The sequence below is a fragment of the Serinus canaria genome, chromosome Z (genome assembly GCF_022539315.1).
Source record: "Serinus canaria isolate serCan28SL12 chromosome Z, serCan2020, whole genome shotgun sequence".
NCBI lineage: Eukaryota > Metazoa > Chordata > Aves > Passeriformes > Fringillidae > Serinus > Serinus canaria.
The window spans coordinates 44,423,382-44,441,367 of NC_066343.1; the positions used below are offsets into that span (position 1 = coordinate 44,423,382).

At 40.5% G+C, this 17,986-nt stretch overlaps 1 protein-coding gene across 4 annotated transcripts in view; it reads left to right on the top strand.

The window, feature by feature from the left end:
- TTC39B (tetratricopeptide repeat domain 39B) overlaps positions 1 to 17,986 on the top strand; it is a 76,981-nt gene that overhangs the window by 38,922 nt on the left and 20,073 nt on the right. For all 4 annotated transcript variants that reach the window (XM_050986584.1, XM_030236915.2, XM_050986585.1 and 1 more), the window contains 3 exons: positions 13,911 to 14,015; positions 15,279 to 15,410; positions 17,236 to 17,312. In XM_050986584.1, coding sequence (XP_050842541.1) covers positions 13,911 to 14,015; positions 15,279 to 15,410; positions 17,236 to 17,312 — 314 coding nt within the window. The remainder of the gene's footprint in view (positions 1 to 13,910; positions 14,016 to 15,278; positions 15,411 to 17,235; positions 17,313 to 17,986) is intronic.

Consider the following 17,986-nt stretch of genomic DNA (forward strand, 5'->3'; position numbering starts at 1 on the left):
CATTCTACGGAATATACAAATATGGTGAACTAGGGCTGAACTGGGGTGGAACAACTGTACAAACCAATAGAACTTAAGACATTAACACGTGCCTGCAAAAGCCTATGGGAGGGAGGCAGTTCTCGCCCTAATCTTAGAGGGGTGTTTCTCTTTGCCTGCTTTGGCGTCTCTAGGGCTAGAGCATTACAGCCCTAGTAGCAGGCCCTTGGACCTCTACATGGGAGAGCTGGATTTGAGTTTATTTTATGCTAGGTAGGCATGGAAGTACACAGCACAGGGTCAGGTGTGTGGGAAAAGCACAGTGTGGTCTGCACATAGTTCCCTTGGTATGTGGAGGGAAGAGGGATCCTATCAAGTAAAAAGCTTTAAAATGACCACTTGAACATTCCAAAGGATCAGTAAAGTTCAAGTAGAGCAGTGTACAAAAATAGAGCCTTCTAGCTAAGAAAATGGAGCTATGAGGTAGATTCTACTGAGGATCAACTGTTATTTCCCGTTAAGAAGTCATGTTGTGGCTGTTTAAGATTGACAACGAGATAGTTACTCTTTTTGATATGATAAAACATAAGTGGTTCAATATTGAGTTTTCTTGAACCAATTCATTGCTGCAAAGGAAAAGATCTACTTCAGAAAGAATATAAACATTCTATGTAGTGAAAGTATCAGATTTTGACAGCATATTATGACTATTTGACTTAACAATCTTCCTGCAGAAGACAAGCACCAACTGAGAGCAATACATTTTAAAGCTGTTTTGTCATCGTTAGTTTGGCAGTAAATACTCCAGCAGATGCTTGCATAAATGTTGTTCAAGAAGAGTACTGCATATGGTAGCTTCTTGCTGCCTTTACCTGTTGATACTGTAGTTCACACATGAGGTGATATTTATTTAAGTTTACAAAAGTAAATGTCTCTAAAATACTTTCCTTCTGATTAAGCTTCACTAAATGTTAAGGGTCACTTGTTTGCTAAAGTATTTATGTTCTGGGAAAATTATCTCTTAATTGTAATGCATCTTGTTTTCTTGATACTTGTACTCAAAATAGCATTTTCTCCATATTCCCTGCATTTTTAGAAGACATTATTTTTCCCCCTTTAGTTTGTGTCAGATTTGCATCTGATTATGATTATCTTAAAGTCGTTATTAGTAGTTTCACTTTTTTGTGGTCTTTATTACTTACAATTTTGCTTTATTCCAACTTATCATTACAAACATTTTCAGTAACTGTAGTGAGACTTCCTTTGATAAGAACAGCTGAACAAAACAAATTTGCTGACAATTCAATGTTATTTGAATTGTCAGGTAAGGCTGATTATTTTAGCTGTGTTGTAAAAAGAGACAACAAAATGTTTTAGAAGTTTAAGAACTAAATTCTTCGATCCCTATTCATGCTAAGCGTTGCTTGAACATTTGAATCTAGCTAATGTTAATAAGGTGATGTGGGACTGAGTCCTAAATATTTAATATAAAAGGTGGAAAGCATTGGTAGATTAGAGGTAATTTTTTTTTCTGCGGTTCTCACATTTCTAGCTCCTGAATCCCCTTCCAAGAGAAGAGTTGGTAAATCACTGCACCTGGGGTGATTGTTAAAAGCTTACTAAATCTTCAGCAAATACAAAGACAGCCGCCTATACCAAGTTAATGTTTAACTTTAGCTTTATAATGGCTTTTCAGGAATACTCTTACACTAATCCCTGATGCTGTGACATAGATGTCATTGCCTAACTCATTACTGGTATTTACATAACTTTTAAATACTAACACACTGACTTTTCCTTTGTTTTAGGCTAGTAGTTATGCTCCCTTTTTCTATTAATCTATAGAGGGGGGAAAAAGGAAAGGTCTTTAGGCTGTAAACTTTTTGACATTTTAAATTAAAAATGTTCTTGTTCTGTGTTCATCTTGAGAACTGTTATCCTAATAAGTGAGTATTCCGATATGTCTGGGGGTTTTCAGTTTGTATTGTTATGCTTTGTTTTTGTTGTGGTCTCAAGTACTTTGTTCAAAGAACCTTCTTAAAGTTGCTAATAATTAATTTGCTTATGGACAGTATATCCCAACTGAGTTGGAATAATTCCATTAGTTTAATACCAAGCTCAAGGTATACAAACTATTGCTGGAATTCACAACCTCTTTTTTTTCCTAGAAGAAGTTTGAAATAGTAGTGAGAGGAAAACCTAAAAACTTACATGTGTTGGGGAAAAAAATATCCCTGAAGTGTCAGGACTGTAACACAGTAGCATTTTATTCTGCTTGTAATATAATATTATTATCTTGCTGTAACATTCAATGTAGCATATTTTTCTGTTCCTTTTTATTTCATTTTGAAGTGAATGAGATTATACTGGTTTTGGCTGAGGTAGCATTAACTTTCTTCACAGTGGCTGGTATGGGGCTGTGTTTTGGGTTTGTGCTGAACATTGGTTGATAAACAGAGATGCTTTTGTAACCAGTGAGCAGGGCTTGCACACAGCCAAGGCCTTTTCTGCTTTCTGTAATGCTGCCTTGGTGAGGAGGCTGGGAGTGCATAGGAGGTGCTGGGAGGCACATAAGAAGGACAGCCGGCATGTATTTCAGAGGTGCAGGTCCTGCCTTACCAACCTGGTCTTTTTTTATGATCAGATAAACCAGCTGGTGGATGCAGGAAAGGCTGTGGTGTTGTCTATCATGACTTCAGCAGGGCCTTTGACACCATTTCCCACAGCCCTGTCCTGTAAAAGCTGACAGCCCACGGCTTGGACAGGAGTGCCTTTCACTGGGTTCAGAACTGGCTGATGCCAGTGAGGCCCAGGGAGTGGAGGGGAATGGAGCTGCATCCAGCTGGTGGCTGCTCACTAGTGGTGTCCCCCAGGGATCAGTGTTGGGCCCAGTCTTGCTAAATATCTTTATTGATGGTCTGGATGGGGAGATGAAATATGTCTGCAGTAAATTCACAGATCCCACCAAATTGGGAGCAAGTATCAATGAGCTGTAGGGAGGGTAAGAGGGCTCTGCAGAGGGACCTGGACAGGCTGGATCAATGGGCTGAGTGCAGCAAAATGAGGTTTAACAAGGTCAAGTACCAGGTCCTGCACTTTAGCCTCAACAGCCAGTGCCCCATGCAGCACTACAGGATGGGGCAGAGTGGCTGGACAGTGGCCAGGCAGAAATGGACCTCAGGGAAGTGACTGACAGCAGCTGAACACGAGTCAGCTCTGCCTGGCTGGCCAAGAAGGCCAATGGCATCCTGGCCTGTATCAGCAACACTGTTGCCAGCAGGTCCAGGGGAGGGCTTGTCCCCCTGTATTTGGCACTGGTGAGGACACACTTCGAGTGCTGTGTCCAGTGCTGGCACCCTCAATTTAGGAAGAATGTTGAGATCCTGGAGTGTGTTAGGAGAAGGGCAGTGGAGTTGATGAAAGGTCTGGAGCCCAAATGCTGTCAGGTGTGGTTTAGGGAGCTGGGATTGTTTAGCCTGAGAAAGGGGTGACCTTATCATTCTCTACAACTGCATGAAAGGAGGCTGTAGCCAGGTGGGGATCAGTATCTTTTCACAGGCAACCAGTGACACGACAAGAGGACATAGTCTTAGGTTACATGAGGGGAGGTCCAGGCTGGTCATTAGGAAAAATTTCTTCACAGAAGGAATGACTCTGCGTTGGAGTGGGCCACCCAGGAAGGTGGAGGAGTCACCACCCTTGAAGGTGTTAAGAATCAAGACTGAGTGTGGCTTTTAGTGCCATGGCCTAGCTGACACAGTGGTGTTTGCTCATAGATTGGACTTGATCTCAAAGGCCTTTTCCAACCTAGTTAATTCTATGTGATTTTGTGGTTCAGGTGACCCAAACTGACCAAAGAGATATTGCAGACCATATGACATCATGGTCAGTATATAAAGTGGGGGGAAGAAGGAAGAAGGGGAGGACATTCAGAGTGACAGTATTTCTTTCCATGTCATCGTTATGTGTGATGGGGCCCTACTTTCCTGGAGATGGCTGAACACCTGTCTGCCCCTGGGAAGCAGTGAGTTGTTCCTTGTTTTGCTTTGCTTCTTTGTACAGCTTTTGTTTTCCCAATTGAATTGTCTTTATCTCAGCCCACAAGTTTTCTAGCTTTTACCCTTCCAATTCCTTCCCACCAGTGTGATAGTAAGTGAGCAGCTGCATGGGGCTTGGCTGTCAGCTGGGGTTAAACCACATGAGTCTTTTTTGGTGCCCAGTGTGGGGCACAAAGGGTTGAGATCAGGAGATATCTGAATAGAGTGTGATAAAATAAAATAAAATTGTTATAAACATTCATTGTATTGGTTTAATAGTTGCTGGTTACAAATTACTTATTTGATCTCATACTTGTGGTATTTTGTCTGTATTATAGAAATAATTCTTTACTTGCAGTACATGTTCTGTGTGGTGTATTTTATGCAACAGGCTTATCATGTGATGGTGTTGCTGGTCACCAGTCTGGTGTGTCTGTATTCATGATTGCAGGCACCTTTGTGCTTTGGGAGTCACCTACTGAGAGCAACTAATAATTACATTTTTGTTTTATTTGGTTCCTCAGAGGAACAGCCTATGAGGGAAACACCTTCCTATATCTTTTTCTCCTTTTTTTTCCTTCCTTGTCTTCCAGGCTGGTAGTCAAGATTTTAAAGATTTTTGAATATCCTTTGGCTGCCCTTGCAACCAGCCTGGGTTTTTTTGCTAGGAGCCAACATGTTGTTGCATATGGTTCAGGTGTTGTTTAAGGTCAGACTAATAACATGAGATCTGCCCAAAAGCTGGATAATTCAGAATGGCAGCGTGTTTGGGGTTGAATGGGCCAGTACCTAGGGCAGTGAGCACCTTCAGTGTCCTTGTACCTTTACTCCTGAACAAGTGTACAATCCAGAAGAACTAGCAAAATATTGAAAAAAGTTGCTCTGTCACGATGTTGAACACTGCTTAGTACCTGCAGGAGGAAAAGAAGGTCTCTAAATATGACAGTGAGATGATAACAGGCCCTGCAGCTGCTCCAGCCACCTGAAAGACACTGTGACTGCACCACTCCCACTGACTGTGGCAATGAAACCACTGAAACAGAGAATCAGATTGGGCTGTTGTCAGTGGAACTTGCACAGAAGGAGGAGAAATGTGCATGAAAATTGCCCAGTCAAAATGCTTTTGCAAAAAACAGTCAATGACAAGGAGAGTGAAGATGATGTAGCAGAGCCATCACAAGTGTGATTTTTCAGAGCCATTATCAAGGCCATCACAGGAACCAGAAAAGGAGACAGAAGAAACATGACTTTATCCCTATCCCTGAGTGAGCTGTGGGAGACACAAAAAGATTTCAGCAGTCATCCATGAGTGTATTACTGCCTGGCTAGTGTGCTGGTGGGACAATGGAGCCAACAGTGTGGAATGAGAGGCTAAGAAGCCAGGCTGAGATCACTTGCTAAGGACCCAGACTCTGACAAAGCAATGGGCAAAAAGACAGGTCTTTAGTCTCTGGAGGTTATTCTTATCAAGTATGAGGGGGAAAGGTATCCCCATAAAGATGATATTCCATGTAATTTAGGAAGATGGACTGCAGTAGAGAAAGTGACTCACTTCCTAAGGGAATTAGCTGTTCAAGAAATGAAGTATTTTGATGTGGACAGTGCCCAGATCCCCACAGAACAAAATCTTGTGTAAATTACTCATGTTGCAGAAATTTCTACAGAGTGCAGCAAGGGCACATAAAACCTCTTGACAGCTGTAATTTGGAAAGATGATGTACCACCAACAGCAACTGATGCAATTTGGCAGCTTGGGTAATATGAAGACAGTATTCCTTCCTCCGTCATAGCATTTGTGGAGAAGTTAACCAATGAACTGATTTAAGAGCTCCAGCAATTCAGAGGGAATATGTCATACTCCCCATCTGTGTGAACCTGTGTTTCAGTAACTGACAGCAGGTATCCTCTTCCTTCAAGAAGGATATGCACACCATGGGGTACCCTACGGTTTTACCTGCAGGACCATGGAGATGATACAAGGAAGTAGGATGGATGGGAATACCTTGATTGTAGATGAACTGGTGAGGGAATTGCAGGGAAAAACAACCATATCTCAAAGTTGCTGCTCCAGTCTCCAGTGAACAGTTTTTCAGGCAGATTGAAAGGTTTGATCATACTACTAACTGTATGGATTTAAAATTGACCAAAGGCCCTGGCCTTTGCGGGGCCTGATCCAGCTAGCTCTGGACCCCCAGGCCCTTCACAATCTCACAAGAGCAAAAAGTGAAAGACTGGAGATTCTCTTTCCCCTCAGGACGAACATCCCATGTTTATTGTGGAATAACTCCAGGAGGTCCAGGAGAGAGAAAAAGAGACTGAGGGTCTTGTTGTGGGAGATTTTAAACCCAGGGGAAGGGGGGCAGAGCAGAGGGGCCACAGCCAATGGGATACAAGTGATGGGAGGGGAGAGGAGAGGAATAACCTGGGGAGAGACCACCACCCCAGAGGCTTTGAGGGAGAGTGGGGAAAACGGAACAAACCATGTGATACCAATATACTATTCAGTGCAAAATACCAAACCCAGTGCAAAACAACAACTGAATAAACTATTTAATGCAATACAACATATGGAGAGAAGTACAAGTCCATTTCTGCAAGATATTAGTGGGGAACATTGTGACCAGTATTGGAGGGGCCCTGCTTCCACCTAGGGGGAGAAGAGAAATAACCAGGTTAATTGGACTGTGTGGGTTTGATGGCCTGGCATAGGAGCCCCACAGGAGTACAAGGCTTCAGATGGAATTCATAGATTCCATCCCTATGCAGCTTGATGACATTGACTACACTGGTGGTCAATGTCATCAAGCTGCATAGGGATAGAATCAATTTGGATTTCTGGGGTGTAGGGAGGGATCCAAACCACTGACTGTATTGGAAACTGAGGCTAGCCTGACTGGCATGAGTGGCAGAAATACCCTATCTTGATGGGAGCAGAGGCTCCATTCATCCTTGGCATAGACTCTCTCAGGAGAGGGTATGTCAAGGATTCAAAACGCTGTTGATGGGCTTTTGGTATACCTGCCCTGTAGACTGAGGAACTTTCAGACATCCCTTTTGTTCTGGGACTGAAGAACAGCAGCTGCTAGTTGCCACCACAACAGTGCCCTAGAAGCAGTGTCTCACAATCTACACTCTGTAATTCCCATTTATAAACTAATTTGTCACCTAGAGAGCCAAGGAGTGGTCAGCAAGACTTGCTTACGTTTAACAGCCCTGTATTGACAGTATGAAAGTCCAGTGGAGAGTGGAGGCTGACAGTAAACTGTGGCTTGAATGAAGTTGTACCACCTCTAAGTCCTGGTCTACTGGATATACTGGAACTTCCGTATGAGCTGGAATCAAAGGAAGCCACGTGGTGCCACAATTGATACTGCTATTGTGTTTTTGTCAGTCCCTTTGGGAGTTGAGTGCAGGCCACAGTTTGCTTTTGTTTGGAGCTGTGTCCACAGTACCTGGAATCTACTGCCAGTCAGAAGGAAACACAACTGTATCATCTGCCACAGACTGGTGAAGACTGGAACAAGGTGAAGCTCTGGAACACCTGCTGTGTGTTAGTGATACCATTTTGTGAGAAAGTACAGCAGAAGAAATTTTTGAGAAAACGAAGCAAGTAATCCAGTCCTTTTAGAAGCTGGTTTTGCCATAAAACAGAATAAGGTAAAGGGACCTACCTACTACAGAGATCCAGCTTTTAGGAATCAAATGTCAAGATGGACATTGTCAGATCCCAGTGGTATTTATTAAGATAACAGTGATGTTTCCAGCAACTAGCAAGAAAAAGAAACAAGACTTTTTAGGTGTTGATTTTGTAGAATGCACATTCCGACTTGAAGTCTGATTGTAGCCCTCTATCAAGTGACCTGGAAAAAAAAATATTTCAAATAGCCCTCTGAGCAGCAACAAGCCATTGAACAAGTCCAGTAGGAAATAGTTAATGCTGTAGCCCTTGGGCCAGTCTGAACAGGGCCAGTCTAAACATATGTAAAAATATGCTTTTTATTGTAGCTGGAGAGAATGGACCTACCTGGAGTCTCTGGCAGAAAGCACCAGGGGAATTTTGAGGTTGTCCTCTAGGTTTTTGGAGCTGAGCATGCAGAGGATCTGAAGTAAGCCCACTATACTCTTAACTGAAAAGGAGATACTGGCAGCTTTCAGAGATGATTGGTACTGACACACACAGCTTCTGGCACCACAGGTACCTGCATTGAGTTGGATGTTCAAAGGGAGCAAAGGAGTTGCATTGATCACATAGAGTTTGGATAGGAAACCCTTGTCATCCAGGAAATTTAGAATTTATCATGGACTGGCCAGAAGGCAAAGATTTTTGGAATGTCACCAGGCTTGTGCTGAAGAGGCCCCAGTATATAAACTCCCAGAAACTGAGAAGCAATATGCCTTGTCAGTACTGATAAATCCTTCTGTCTTGTGGGAAAGCAGCTGTATGGAGTCCCTAATGACAAGTCACAGAAATTGCTGGAGGAGGACATGAATTGAGTAAATAAGCAGAGTTGAAAGCTGTTATAAATGATCAGCAAGAAAGCCAAATTAATAATAATAGCGAAAGAGGACCTTGATAGCCACGTCAAAGAGACAGCATCGAGCCCGGGATTGGCACTGGGTGAACACTGATTCAACCTCTATTACATCGGATCCCCTCTGTTCACAAATGCCGTCCTTTTTGGGGCTGGTTTTATACAGATTTTTCTGCCTGAGGCAGAGGTGCACCTATTCTTTTGTTGCTCCGCATATGCATGAAGTCTCTTTTCTCTGTGCAGGGCTGGACAATGCTGTTTCTGGGAGGTGGTGGGCGTTGATGTTGAGTTATGGGAATCAGGTATTCAGATGAATGTTTCTGACTGAAGATACTTATCAAGTGTTCATCACTCTTGGGTGTTCTCCAGATAGTCCTGGGAAAGGCCCATCTCCACACCGGCCACGTCCTTTTGCTTGCTAATTAGGCTTTCTTTCCTTACTGCCATCTGGAGTTTCACAATTTCAGTCTGGCAGTCTGTCTCCTGAGTGTCAGGAGATTTTGGATTTTTGTTACATACAGAATTTTTTTTACAACTTTATTTCATATATATTTCATATAAGCATGAATTATCTCACACCGCATACTACAAAAGCTATCCAGCTGGCCTTAGACATTGCTGAAGGAGAGAAATGGCAAATGCTCTTTTTTTTTTTTTTTACCTCTGTACTGGTTCATGGGTGATGGCCCTATGGGAGTGGTGGCAGCAGTGGAAGCAGAGTAACTGGCAGCACAGGGGTAAACCCATCTGGGCTGCTAAGTTGTAGCAAAACATCTCTGCCTGGTTGTCTCGGTTTGAAAAGACAGGTATCTACTAAGGAAGGCAGGAACCTCTCTTGAAATGGAAAATGTAAACCCCCTCCTTCTGAATTTTTATGGTTTTGATATTAAGGGGCTCTTAGGCAAAGATATGGGAGTAGGAATAACAGTTCTTTATTAGGAAAAATAAAAAAACCACAAAAATAAAAATGCAGTAATATAAAACAGCACTGACAGAGTCAGAATACAAACTGACACCCTGTTGGTCAGGGTCTTGGTAGCAATCTCGTTAAGTGGTGGCTGCAGTCCTCCTGGAGTGACAGATGTGATCCTGTAGGAGGGTATAGGTTTCCTCTGAAGGTCCAGTGGCAGTGTAGATGGGCCTGGTCTTCCTGTGGGAATCCAGTGGGAAGAGACTGCCTGTGGTATTCCAAATCAGGTAGGAATAATTGGCTCCTCCCCCTGGGCAGAACATCTCCCAGTGGGAGATGATGTAACTTTATCAGTCATGCAGTGACACTCAATGGCCCATTAACAGAAGATATCATCCTGGAGTAGAGATGGATTGTGGAAAAGATAAAGAAAACTGCCCCACCTGTTTTTGACAAGAGGCCCAATTAACAGAAGATAGCTGCCCCACTTCTAACAGCTGGCAATAGAATACACACCCCGGCCACTTCTTGTGTTTGCAACTTAAGACAAAAGGCTGTTTCCAAAGGTGAAGGACGAAGCTAGAGACTTCATGGATTCAATAATTTTTTTTTTTTGTGGACATTTCATGAACATTTAACAACATCCACAGACTAGGGGAATGATGTCTGCCTCTGTATCTATCAAAACAGCTAAATAGGGAAGGTGTTGGGATATTGGGAAGTGTGACACTTGGTGTGACATGAAGGGTATGGAGTAAGGGGTGGATAAGTGTTAGTTTTGGCTGGGTAGAGTTAACCTTTTTCACAGTGGCAGGTATGGGATTGGATTTGTGCTGAACATAGTGTTGATAGTATGGAGATATTTTTGTTATTGCTGATCAGGGCTTACCCACAGCCAAGGCCTTTTCTCCTTTTCATTTAGTGACGCTGGCAAGGACACTGCATGTATGTGGGAGATTGGAAAGAGACACAGCAGGGGCAGGTGACCCAAATTGGGCCCCAAAGGGATATTCTATACCATATGACATCATGCTCAGTATATAAAGTTGGGGGAAGAAGGAGGGAGGGTGGACATTAGTAGTCATGGTGTTTGTCTTCTCAAGTCACTGTTATCTGTGATAGGGCCCCCTGCTATCCTGGAGATGTCTGAATACCTGCCTGCCCATGGAAAGCTCTAAATTACTTCCTTGTTTTGCTTTGCTTGTGTGTGTAGCTTTTGCTTTCCCTATTAAACTGTCTTAATCTCAGCCCATGAGTTTTCTAGCTTTTACCCTTCCAGTTCTCTCCCTGATCCCACTGCTGGGGGAGTGAGTAAGCTGTTGCATGGGGCTTGACTGTCAGCTGGGTTAAACCATGACATCAGCTGTAAAATCCATAGTAATATCTCTAGATGTAAAATCCATAATATCACTGAAGCAGTGTTAGCTTACATCTGCTCTAGGGTAAATTAAAGAATATTTTCATCTAATGTGCGAAAATGTAGTAAATTTCTGTCCATTCCAGGAAAACTATGTGGAGATAGGGGAAAAAATAAGATAAAAGGAAAACAACATGAGTTGGAAAGAGAGTGTGAGTCAGCATTACTGACTGAACTGTTTGCCAGTCTGGTAATTGCAGTAGAAATTGGTTTGTAATGATTCGGGAGTGGGAGAGGAAATATGTTTATTCTGAGCCTCTGCATAGAAATGCCAGCAAAGATAACCAAGTTGATTCTGAGTCAGTGTGCTCCTTTCTTCTGACTATTCTGCTATCAAGCTATGAATCTGAGTTGAAACAAATCCTTCTGGTTATGTTCTTCTGCTGCAGCATGTAGGAAAGCATTAGAAAATATATGTGAAGAATAATGAAACAGGAATGAGGAATTTTCTGGTAGAGAATGTGATTCACTTACCAGAAATAACAGTTTGAGAAAACTAGCTTCCCAAGTTTTATGTCTGAAGTGGCAGAGTAACTCCATAAGCATGCTTGATGCTGGGAACATTAAATACATATCTTAAGGAATACTGTTTGCATTATTTGCAGACTTTGGTTACATCTAGGCGGCATCAGGGGAACTAGTCTGTAATAGAGGGAAAAAATGTGATAGCCAGGTGCTGGAGAGATATGCTGCTTAGCCATTTAATTGGGAAAATATGGTTTTGTTGTGATGCCAAGTTGTGCAAGGACCCTGGTTTATGGGATCAGTTAGCAAATACTGATATATACTGTGGTGGTGCTCGAGCTGGTGGTGTAATGGGATTTGGGAGCCCGATAGCAAACCATCCACACCTGCAGCTAAAATGCTGTCATGTCCATGGGTGTGTTAAATTAAAGAAAGATTGGATTTTCTGTCCAGTGGAAGTTCCAGCAGTTTCTGATTGCAGAGTTGGAAGTGTGCAGATTTACAACTTAAAAGTAGAGAGAACATATTTCTGTTCACTAGGATGAGGCTTAGTAAAGCATAGTAAAGCAGTTTTGAAAACAAAATGTAGATCTTGGTAATTGCCTTTGGAGAAGTGCTACAGTGGTGGAGTACTATGATATTATTTCTCTGCTGATGCTTCTTATGTGATATGCATGGTGTTTTGAGGCTGAACACCAGTACTTTGCAACTTAGTGTTTAAGGCGGTCATCAGTTAGTTGTTAAATTACCTGTAGTTACCAGTGGTCTGCCTTTCTTCAGATTGTTTTATGAACTGTATGGTTATACATACATTGCCGTTCTCTTCCCTCTCTTGACTTCAGATCACTGTTTGTATTCTCCACGGCCTGTGAAGCAGAAAATTGCCTCACGTGGCGTTTTTCTGTTCCCATAGTTGACAGAACTCTTGGCCCACTGCAAAGTTAGTAACTGTGCCTGTAAGGAGGAGAGGACCAAAAGGGCCATTTGTCTGCTGTAATTTTGAAGATTCCACACACTTTAGTACTGACCCTGGCATTTGTTTGGGAAGAGACCTGCAACAGGCCACTGCTTCAGTGCTATTCACAAAAGAATTGTAGTGTGCAAGTATGAAAAAATAAAAACTCATTCTTGGTGTCTAGTAGATATGAGCTTCAGTTAGTGATGTGGTAGTATTTTTTTTTATTTTGCCACTAAAGACAACCAGTGTCAATTTAAGGGAGGGAAAAATTCCCTCACCAACTCTCCTCCCACCAGTTTTTTTTAATCTTGTAAAACTTTTGGAAGCAACTAACCCCTTCTACCTAGCAGGAAAGGCAGAGCAAATGGATTGAGTAATCTAAATAGGCATGGACCAAGTGAAAGAGTTTCATTAGACACAAATGTGAAAAGAAGATATAAAAGTGTGGGAATACACAGGGGGTAGGGATGATGTGTTATTAAGGGACTAAGTCAGGTCCTTTCTTGTGTACTAGGAAAAAAAATCAGCCTTTAAATCTAGTTAAAAAACACTTATTTGGAATGTTTTTGCTAGCAGATGGTATTCCTGGAGCTAGTTAATAAAATAGAATGGTTTAAAAAAATTTTGGTCTTTATAAGCAAAAATTGTGGCCTTTATAAGCCATTTTAGCACTGTTCTTTGAAGGGCTTTTTTTCCCCCTGTCCAGTCATATTTTCCTGTCCACCCCACTCTTTGTTTTGTGTGTGTGTGTTACTATTAGACTTAGAGCAGCTGTGCTCCTCTGTTGTTCTCTTCTTAAATTCCTCCTTTAGAGTTCTTCACTTCTGGTCAGTACTTAAATATTTATCTCATTGACATGATCTGTTGCTTACCACTGCTTAACCGTACTTGGAGAAAGCCCATTATCTAGTTTAAACCTGTTGTTTTAAAGCTGTAGAGAGATTATCTTTTCCAGATCCATCTGTGCACATTGATGGCTGTGTAGCTTCTAGCTGTATGTTAATATCATGATTGTCACTTTTTCCCAGGTCTGGCCCACAGAATAATTTGTGGGTGCTCCTGAGTATTTCAGGCAGAACTGGCCGAAGCATGGGTTTGTTGAGATGGCTTCTGCTTAAGCAAGTGCAAGTGCTTTTACTTGAAGTGAATTAGGACAAACAAAAGCTGTTGGCATAGCTATAGGTTTCTGTCAGGATTGTTTGTCCTGTATACCTGTTTGCTGAATGAGTGTCTGTTTACTGCTTTTTCTGATGAAAATATTATCTTGTGACCTCTTTTGAGAGTCTGATATGAATAGAGAGTCTGAAACAGCATGTTTCAGACATGAAACAGCAGGTTGTACTGATGGGAAAGATTGAGAGCTTGGACACTATGATAAATTTTGAGAATTTCTCTGGTAAGATTAGGAACACAAAGCTATAAACATCGCTTAAATAAGCAGAGGGTGCACCTGTGTTACACAGATAAAGTGTTAAGCATATGCTTTGGTTTTGAAAAATTAAACTTTGAAAATGAAATCACTACAAAAGACCTTCTGTGTTACATAAGAAAAGAAATTTTTAAATTTTTGTTGATGTTTACTGTTTGAATAAACTAAGAATCTGTTTTTTAGGGCATCCAAGATGGATCTCAAGTGTGCTCTGGAAGAATGTTCAATGGCACTGAACTTATTTCTAAACAATAAATTCTCTGAAGCGCTGGAACTACTTCGTCCATGGTGAGATTCAGTTATTTCCCAAAGTTGTTGTAAACAGACAGTGCTTTGTACCTGAAGATTAATTTAAAGCATCTGAAGATAGTAGTTTTAATTTATTATCTTTTTTCCAAAAGCATTATCCATATTTGTGGGGTTTTTTTTAATTTTTTTTTTGGGTCATTAAAACAATCTCAAAAACTGTGTATGAAGCACTGCACTGTTATGTTAGAGTTGATCGCTCAAGCTGTCTTTACTCACACAGAGGGAAGAGGCTGGGGAGCAAGACCTTATTCAATGCATCTTTGATCAAATAATTTGTACAAGGAAACTGCTTTTGACAATACAGAAAAGCTGGAACAAAGCTCCAGAATAGTCTTTTGGTTATGTTTTATATTATGTTTGAGTCTGGTGCTTATTTTTAAGCTTATCTTTTTATGTTCTGACTATTTTCCTTGGTCCTCTGTTGCCTTTCCTCCCCTGAGAAGAAAAGCATGGCAGTGCAGATGTAGGGAATTAAAGAATATGGAGAAGTTCACAGGTGAAACCTGTCTTATCTGTGACTTCATGGGGAGGCAGTCTGAGTGGCTGATCTTCAGGAGTGGGATCTGAATCCCATCCATTTTTCTCTTGTCTGTGTCTGAAAGGAGCAGGTGGTATTGAGGGATGTGTTGGCAAGAGGGATATGTAGCTCATGTTAATAGACTGGAGTAATGTTCTCCCTCTGCAGTTTGTTGCTAGTAAGAGTGGAATAAGAGTGATGTGTTGGTGATGTGTTGTATGAACAAGCTCAAGGATAGCTTTAAATGAAACATCAAAAGGATGACACAGCTATCAAGTGTTTGCTTTTAGTGCTCTGGAGAGCTCATGTGAGGAAGGTAGTAGGCCAGGGATATTATCTCTTAGAATTAGCTGTAGTTAAGCTCATTGGAAGATGATATTACTGTTGGAATACCAGGATCTTTCTTGCTCCAAGGTCAGGGAGAATAAAACTCAGGACAGGTTGTTTTTGAAGTCTCACTCAGAAGTTTATTATCCTTATCTAATACAAACTCACAAGATGTGAGCTCTCTCTAACAAGTTGAGAAAGTGAGCTAAAATGGTGTCTGTTCAAGGCTATTTAAGTCCCAGTTATTCAATAAACAGTTATAGGTTATATTCTCAGATCTGTTACTTTCCTGCTTAATTCTTTTGTCTTTTCACAAATTAATACAAGTGCCTCTGCATTTAATTTTGTTTTACAATGTAAAGTGTTGCTTAAATGCACAAGATTCGTGTCTTCCCTAGGTCCAAAGATAGTATGTACCACGCACTTGGATACAGCACTATTTTAGTTATGCAAGCTGCAATGACCTTTGAACAACAGGATATACAAATGGGAATTTCTACAATGAAGGATGCTTTGCAAACCTGCCAAAGGTAAGCCCAAGTAATCCCAACCGCTATGAGATACTAAATCCAAAAAGTCTTATTTGTGAAATACCCCAGTTCTCTGTACATTTTAAAAACAGACTCTTGTCTGTATGAGAGTGGTCTTACTTTGTAAAGGTGGAGTAAGTCCCACTACACAGTTATTACTGATGAGGGTATTTTTCTACATGGTGTTGTGGCAACAACAGGCTTGTCCTGTGAGGGTATTAATAGCCACTACAGTTAGTTAAATGGTTCTTTCACTGTGTAGACCTGCACATAAGCTGACATTTTGAACTCTCTGAGCCAGTGACAGCTGTGACTTCTTGTTTTTCCAAAAGTTTAAAGGCCTATATTTTGAATTTTCCCCTCTTAGCATGAGAACAGTCTTCTTTAAAATGTTGTTTCCAAAGGTTGAACCAATAGTCTAATACAATTAAGTTTGTACTAAGGTTTCTGCTGAAAACCAATTAAGATTTTTTTGTTGTTGTTACAAATGTGTTTAGCTTACCTTAAAATTAACGATTTTAAGAGCAATTTCTGTTGCTCACATCAGAAATTATATGGACTGAACATTTTGCTTCTGGTCTTCCTTTTTTTACAGAAAAAAAAACCTTTAGAAAATGGGTTGTGAAAGCTAAAGTTTAAACAAACCTCTGACAAAAATAGAAATTATTTCTGCTTTGCTGGTTCTTCATCATATTGGGTAGTCTACATTTTATCACAATGATCTCCCAAAAAATGACTGCCAAATATTAGTTTAGACATTTAACATCATTGTCTTAGCCATGGCAAAAAAGAAAAGAAATGAAAAAACATTATCAGATGCTATCTGAAGAAGAGAAGGGGTCAGCAGTTTCTGCATCTTTTTTGGGTGTGCTATCACTTTGCAGTTTCATCTGAACTATGTTGTTTAGTGTCTCTGAAGATTAGATGTCCCTCTAGTCTAGACAGCTGCAGTACAGGATGTCATCTCTGCAGGATGTAAACTTTAATTCATGAGAACTCTGGTCTAGTCTGTTGCAAAACTTGTAAAAATGCAAGAGAAAGGCAATTAAATGTTCAAAGTTGAAGGATTACCATAACTACATGTACTTTAATTGACTCTTTTCTTGTATACATTATGTTAATCTGTATCTGCATAATATTCTTCTCAGGATCCCACAATTGTCAATGTGTAGTGTAAACAAAAATAATAAGCTAATGCTTAGTATTTATAATCAGTGACTCCCTGAGTCACTCCATAGAGTGTATTCATTTTCTGAATATAGAATTGTTTCTCAAGCTTCTTCATAAAGTTGAGTTGTTTGTAATTTTTTGTCAAAAATTAATTTTTGGAATTAAAATGTGCTGTTGAGATCTCTTGGAAGTAGTGTGTGATTGTTTTGACATTTTATCTGGCATAAACCACCATAAAATACTGAAGCATTTTTGTTGGAAACAGAGCTCCTTTTCATTTTTTTATTCTAATTCTGAGTGCAAGTTTAAGAAAAAGAAAAAAGCAATTCATAAAACTTTGAAGTTGAACTTGAAGTGTCTTGCCCAGCATCAGAGACACCTCTGTGGCTGGTGAGTGGCAGTGGGTTTGAAGCTGTTGTACATTAACACAGATTAATTTAAGTTACAAGCACGCATTTAATATTGGATAGGCTCTTTATGCTAGAGGCATACAAGTCTTTAGACTACTGAAAGAATTGAAACTGTTGACAAATGAGATCATTTTGCTAAGAATCTCTGTAAATTTTGGTTGGAAATTTTTAATAATTCCAGTTATTAAATTCAGGTTTGTGTTGAAATATATGGCTTTCTTTTCTTCCATGCGCAACCTATTTAGATTCAGGAAAAGAAGCACAGTGGTGGAATCTTTGTCCAATCTAGTTTCTAAACAGACAGTGGATCAGTTGAGTGAAGGTAAGTAGTTAAATAATACAGTTAAAATAAAAAAATGAAAAAATCTCAAAACTACCCCTACCAATGTGTACAAATATGCTTAACTCTGTGACTTTACTAGTGTCTTACAGTAATAAACATACAAACCATGTATATAATCTTTTCTAATTTGAATGCAAAGCTTCAGTGGAGAATTCAGGCTAATTTTTTTTTGTCTCTGAGCATGCGTGAATTAAGAAAGGAATGCCTTTCACAACACATTATAGTACTGAAGGGAAGTTTCCTTTTTTTTGATTTAAGAGAGCTCCCAAAAGTTTAAGAACCATTGATGTGGAGGAGTACGTCCTTGTCATTAGTTGCATTGGAATCTGAATATATTAACAAGTTTTATGCTTGTCTGTTTTGCCTTAAGGTGTTTTGGGAAATGGTATCAGTACATTGTTCATGGCTCTGAAAATGCTGATCTCCTATTTCTGATTCAGGCAGAGTCAAGTATGCATTTTTTTCTAACCTGGCACAAGAATCCTCTTTAATACTTGGACACATCAAACTCACCACGTATGCACTGTACATACAGCAGCCTTGTGCATGTGGCTGGTCTTGCAGCATGGGTGCAGAGCAACTTGTGTCATGTGTGCTAAATCAAATGTACTTTAGTGGTGCATGAAGACAGAGAGTCTGCCTGGGGCTTTCAG